General features: G+C 37.2%; 1 protein-coding gene across 1 annotated transcript; it reads left to right on the forward strand.

Moving 5' to 3' along the window:
• The first annotated feature begins 1,941 nt into the window (after nt 1-1,941).
• On the forward strand, nt 1,942-2,763 carry LOC103952329 (protein G1-like1). The gene has a single exon (XM_018648710.2). It carries the CDS (start codon nt 1,962-1,964, stop codon nt 2,655-2,657), a length of 696 nt encoding a protein of 231 aa, XP_018504226.2. The 5' UTR covers nt 1,942-1,961; the 3' UTR covers nt 2,658-2,763.
• Nucleotides 2,764-6,792: the final 4,029 nt, after the last annotated feature.

Consider the following 6,792-nt stretch of genomic DNA (forward strand, 5'->3'; position numbering starts at 1 on the left):
TTTTTTTGTTCATTTTAAAAGTTGACACCATAGTTTGTGCAAAAACACGTGTGGAATTACCCATGCAGGTAATTTGCTTCAACCAGATACGTTTGTTACAGGTTTGGATCGAAAAGCATGGGAGGCCTTATGATACTACTATGGCATGTTTGAGCATTTCAAAGGGGAACAACACAGAACTAGAATAAGGGATTTGCAGCTGGGGTGTTGGTGACCCACGTACACAAATCCAGCTCCAGATCTGGCAAAATTGTAAAAAGAGGACTTTGTGTATGTGCTTGATTGATTCAATCGCAGCCAGAAGAAGTGGACAGAAAAGAAAGGAGAGAGAGAGAGAGAGAATAGTCTCATCGATCGGATTTGACATGTTTGACAAGATGTAACACTATTTTGCCCCCACCTCTTACCCAACTCAGTGCGATACTGCGATACAATAAATAAGATTCAAACAAGCATCACAAAAAGTCTTTGGTTGCACAGTCAGTGTTTCCCTAAACATAATCATGTTGGATTACTATTTACCCTCCATTAATATGCTTCTTTTGAGGATTCTCTTCCTTTTCTTTTACCTTTTCTATTGACTTTTTTTTGTTCCTTACCCATTTTTATGTCACTTTATTTCCAATTTTTTATTTTTCGTATAAATTATTGAATGGTTCAAAAAATTAACTGTTAAATTTTGCATATAGATATTTAATGAATTATTTCAATGGCTAAATATTACATAAAATTGATCCATTAAATGATACGTATTATTAAAGCCGGACTCCTCTATTTGTAAAGAGACGATGGATTGGGACAAGTTTTAAATTTTATTGCTTGATCTCTTTCTTTGCAATTGAACAAAAGAAATACATGAGTTAGAGTTTGTCTATCTAATTCATGGCATACATATAATCTGCAACACATGTATGTCATACAATTAGTTACAAAAGGAAGGTAGTAACTTCTATAAGTGACTGACGGATTATGTAGTATGCGTAGTAACTTTTACAACTCAATAAATGAGATGACATTTACAAATTTTTTCCATTATTTATTTTTTTACATTATGCTACATTAGTTTATTCTTAATTAACTTTGTGAGTCCATATATAAAGCCACAATGTATATATCAAAGATCGAGAGGCAGGAAACCTAGCAGAATTTTTGTTTGGCAATATAAACTCTTAGGATGTGAGCCTCATCTTAAAATTTGCAGAGAAAAATAATCTTGCATGCATGTTACATGTCGTGAACATGTATTCAAACCGTAACACTTGTAAATTGTTGTATAAGGAGAGATATGTATATAAAGTTACGTTCAAGATGCCCTAATTTGGAGGATCAGAACTGCACAGTGAGAGTACGTTCTGTCCTTAGCTAGCCCTAGCAGCCCAGAACAGTAAGCACTGTTACTCTCTTCTGGAAAATAAATGTGCACTACGAGCAAACATAGGCAGTTTAATATTTAAAACTGATAAGCATGTGAGTTGATCCAGTTTGAGGTGGAGAGGGGGCAGTCAGTTGCCGCGCCAGAATTAGGTTACAAAGGTTACACACCAGTCACATCCACTGCCTAATCAAATCACATAATTATCTTCTTCGTAATCAAATTTTCACTGTTTCAAACATGAGAGAGAGAGACGCGTAAATAAAGGTGAGGTTTCGTATATAGATATCATGAGACATGACGTTTATGAAGTGACATCCAAACTGTCGTCGCTTGCTTGCGCGACGTGGTTTTGTCTTTTGAATGGGACCCTCCTTTTGTTTCCTTCCCCCATCTTCTCTCTTCTTCTCATTGAAATTATGTCCCCCACTTCCTCTCCTCTCCTTCTTTCCATCCCCGGCCCCCTACCCACCGTTTATATATTCCTACACGTCTTTCTACCGTCTCTCATACATTTCACACATAGCACTTTGTCCTCATATCATCATACCAATTTAATCCTTTTGAAAGCTATCAAACTTTGTGTACCATGTCAGCAGCAGCCGCAGCGGCGGCGGCGGCGGCACTGAGTAATTCGAGCTCCACTAACAGCAACTCCATCACCGACAACTACCACCACCAACCGTTATTCACACCGTCCCCGCTAGCGGCCGTGACGCCAGTGCTGAGCAGATACGAGTCCCAGAAGCGGCGGGACTGGATCACGTTCGGGCAGTACCTCAAGAACCACCGCCCGCCGCTTAACCTGTCCCGCTGCAGTGGGGCACACGTGCTGGAGTTCCTTAGGTATTTGGATCAATTCGGGAAGACCAAGGTCCACGCGGACGCTTGCCCTTTCTACGGGCACCCTAACCCTCCTGCGCCCTGCCCATGCCCGCTGCGGCAGGCTTGGGGCAGCCTGGACGCGCTCATTGGGCGGCTTCGGGCAGCTTTTGAGGAGAACGGCGGGCACCCCGAGACTAACCCGTTTGGGGCACGGGCAGTGAGGCTGTACCTGAGGGAGGTGAGGGACAGCCAGGCCAGGGCAAGGGGGATTGCTTATGAGAAGAAGAAGAGAAAGAAAGTAGGGCCGTCACAACAGCTGCAGGGGAATGATCAACAACATGATGAGGAGGAGAGGCATGGGCAACATGGTAATTTTGGTTCAGATTATGGGTATAGTGCTGCTGGGGCTTCATCTGCTACTGCCAGGGACTCCATGATGCCCTTATCTGTGCTAATCTGATTAAGTTTAAATTAATTAAGTAATGAGTATATTTATGTAATGAATATGTAAGGGCTTTTGGTGTGGGGTTGTGTTACTAATTAGTTATTAACCTTTCCTTTCTTGATATCAGTTCTTCAAATTGTAGACTGCAGTTTTCTTTTCTCCTTAATTCATAATTTGGTATTATATGAGCAAAATTACTAGAAACAAATTAATCTGTTTATGGCAATTGAAGAACACTAGAAAACAAGATGCATGGTGACCTGAAAAGAAATTAATAATCATATTACGTTTGCCCTAAGAGATTATGATATACTGCTGAAAATACGAAGGCAGAAGGCAGAAGGCAGAGCTACTTTGGATCACTGGAAATGATTTTACCCATGTTCGTAGCAACAAAATAATTTTTTGGTTTGAAAAGCCTTCTTACGTTGCTTTTGATACATTATTTCACAATTGTAATTATAGTTTGAGGCTTTGTATAGTTAACACTATCTTTCGTTTTCTGTACCACCAATTATCTTTGGCTTCGTGTTTTCTTTTGTTTTGAAGGTGGAGTAGAAAAAAAAAGAAAAAAGAAAAAAAAAAGAGATATTGAGAGAGATCCAGGATTCTCACTATTTCTTAGATTCATAGACCAAATTCAATTTAGTGAGATTTTTTATTCACATTTTTTTCTATCAAGAATGCTTTATAAAACTCTTGGACTCCTGAATTTGGAGTATCCTATTTTCACACAATTCATATTTACAAGGTTCAACAAGCAACCGATATTTCACGATCAAGGGTGTAGTACTATTTGTAGCAACGGTCCTTATATATCGTATTAACAATCGAAAGAAGGTCAAAAGAAAAAATCTGTATTTGACAGGGCTTCTTTCCTATACCTATGAATTTCATTGGATCCATAAATGATACATTGGAAGAATCTTTTGGGTCTTCCAATATCAATAGGTTGATTGTTTCACTCCTGTATCTTCCAAAAAGAAAAAAAGATCTCTGAGAGCTGTTTCCTGGATCCAAAAGAGAGTACTTAGGTTCTCCCAATAACTAAAAAGTGTATCATGCCCGAATCTAACTGGGGTTTGCAGTGATGGAGGAACTGCATCAGGAAAAAGAGAGCTTCTAGTTGTAAGATATCTAATGAAACCTTCGTTGGAATTGAGATCTCATTCAAAGAGAAAGATATCAAATATCTGGAGTTTCTTTTTGCATATTATATGGATGATCCGATCTACAAGGACTGTGATTGGGAATGGTTTGATCGTCCTTCGTCAAGGAAGAGGCGAAACATAATCAACTTGAATTAGGGACAGCTGCTATTCGAAATCTTAGTGAAAGACTAGATTTGTTATCTCATGTTTGCTTTTCGTGAAAATTTTCCAATTGAAGCGGAGGGTTTCTTCAAACAACGAGGAGCTGAATCAACTATTCAATCAAATGAAATTGAGCATGTTCATCTTGTAGAAGAAGTCTTCGTTAATAATTTTATGGTGACCATCTTATGGTTCTTCAACGATCATTTTATGCATTATGTTAGATATCAAAGAAAATCAATTCTGTCTTCGAATGATACCCATGTTCTAATGAATAAGCCATAAACATAGCAAAGTGAGAGAATTAAAAGATACTAGAACTGCATCAATTCATTGATTTTCTTTTATTTTTTCATTAATTAACTGAAATGGTAGTGGATTGTGGTTACATTTCTGAACAGCAATAATATTATAGTAATGGTAGTCTTGAGCTCTTTGTTGATATTGCATTATTTCATAGGAATTATGAATAATGGTGCCTTCATGTGAAATATATATGTGTATTGTGAATCACTCGTTCTCGGGGAGTGAATGCAACTTTCATGGATGATTTTGATGACTTGAGAGTGAAAGGGACTATGTGGTTTCTCTGGTTTTGATCCCCTAAACCTTCAGAGGGTGTTGTGCGGATAGGCTAATCCTGTAGGATAATCTATGTGGCATAACTGGAGAAAATGGACACTCCTAGATTGAGAGGAACTAGGTGTGAGGGGCACCGTGCGTTGCTTTAGGTTTTGATCCACTAAACCTTTGGGGCCTATACTGACGAACTTGTACCCATATTCCATAAGGAAGGTACTTGTGATCTGTGTGGTGTAGGAAGCAAATGGACACTCTCGTTACCCTACTTCGAGTTGTTGTGAGAGTGGGAAAGCTGCTGTAATTCTTTGGAAAAGGCTGATTCTCTTTGTCTTTGAGCTTTTATTCCTCAATCCACTATTTCGATTGAAGTAAGGGTACTCGGCCGCAGGACCGGTCATCAAGTTGGATTATTTTGTACTCGGATTTTGAAAAAGAATTGTGGTAACATCTTGTTTAGCCAATGATGATTATGGCTAGAAATTTTGATTATTGGTATTGCCATTGATTATGGTTAGAAATTCTGATTATTGGTATTGCCATTGATTGTGGCTGGAAATTCTAATATCTACGAAGACCAACATTATTTTTATTTATTTATTTATTTTGAACAAGAAATGAACTCGTAGATTGAGGTTTTGATTTGTTCCATATAAATAGAATTGTGGGATTGGCCTAAATCCCTTTCATTATTTAGTGGTCGAAAATCTCGAGGACAAGATTTATTTTAAGGGGGTCGAATGTAATATCCCTGAATTTTTAGATGTATGATTTAGTTATTCAAATTTTTATGATTAAATGGAAGAATTGGAAAGACAAATTAATAGATGGTTATGAAATCCAATAAAGGGAAATAACATAGAAGTTGAGATTGACTTTATTCCCTAAAGTTTGAGCTTATATCACCTATCATTTTCCTTTGGGTGAACTCTTTGGAAAGAAAAAAAAAGTATATTTGTCATCAGATTCCCAAGTTCCAGCTGATCGGCCACCTAACATACATTTGTTCCATTGAGTTACCTGGGAGGACGAGACCTTCAAGGGAAAAAGAACTTTTCCTTTCTATGTGTATGTATATATGTGGGTGTGGTGTGGGTGTGTGTGTGTGTGTGTGTGTGTGTTGGTTGAGTGAATTGAAGGGATTACTGACTAAACTGGTGACTAAAGATGCAATTGAAATCCTTTGAGGTAAGTCCTATTTTCATGTAATTGTTGAAATTTCTAGTCAAGAAGGTATATATATTATTGTCTGATTAGATCAAAGAATTTCGATCAATTCTTTTGAGATCAAATTGTTTCTTGTGTAGTGTTACGCTGTTTAAAGAAGGTGGTGAACTACGATTGGTTTGATCCTTTCACAGGGTATATAGGTAATTTAATTCTGAAGTTAGATCCAGCCGAAATAATTTTTTTTAGGTAAGTGTTAAATAAGGAAATTCATTGTTGTTAATACAGTAAGATTAATCATGGTTTTGTTTTGGCCTACTACTGTGTTTAGCTTCAAAATTTTTGGGGTGTTACAGCTGATATATGCTTGCTTGATCAGATCAATACATACAACATTGTTTTCATAGATTATAGTTGTGACTCAACAATGGATGAGAAAAACTAAAGGTGCTTTGAATATGCTCCCATGCACCCGTGTGGCATCGGGTGTGGCGAAGAGTACAAAGACGTCGCACCTATTGTATGTTTGGTTGACCTTCGAGATATTTTGGTGTTCTAACAGTAAACACATGTGGTGCAGAGAAAAATGCACTTGTGAGAATTGTATAATGAGATTTATGAGTGTTAATAACAACTCCTTAAATTATACTATATATGTGCATATTTATGAGCATACATGCATACAACGATTGAGAACATGGAGAGATTTTTTAGTGTGACCGGAACACGAGGTGGTACACCATGTGTCATTATACAAATGGTGAGATATACATGCTAAAAAGTTAATAACATAAAAACTAAAAATATTCCCCTACCATATTAATAGCCATGTTTTTCCATCAACAAGGTTTGGATTTATGTCCCCTTCATTTGTCTTTTTTTTTTCTTAATAAGATTATGTGGATAATTGGTGAACACTATCACCCCATTTCATAAAAATAAAATAAAAAGGGTTTAACATTCGTAATATTACCTGTTATAATGTGTGCATACAGATAGGGTGAGCAAAATATATAAGGATAACAATTGTCATATATATAAGGAAATAATTGTTGTATTCTTTGAATCTATCATCCGAGTCAAAGGGATAG

Source organism: the organism of the source record quoted next, unplaced genomic scaffold (genome assembly GCF_019419815.1).
Source record: "Pyrus x bretschneideri cultivar Hongxiangsu unplaced genomic scaffold, Pyrus_bretschneideri_v1 Contig19, whole genome shotgun sequence".
Lineage (NCBI taxonomy): Eukaryota > Viridiplantae > Streptophyta > Magnoliopsida > Rosales > Rosaceae > Pyrus > Pyrus x bretschneideri.

Coding starts and splice junctions, on each gene's coding strand:
- LOC103952329 (XM_018648710.2), top strand. CDS start 1,962: ATGTCAGCAGCAGCCGCAGCGGCGGCGGCGGCGGCACTGAGTAATTCG.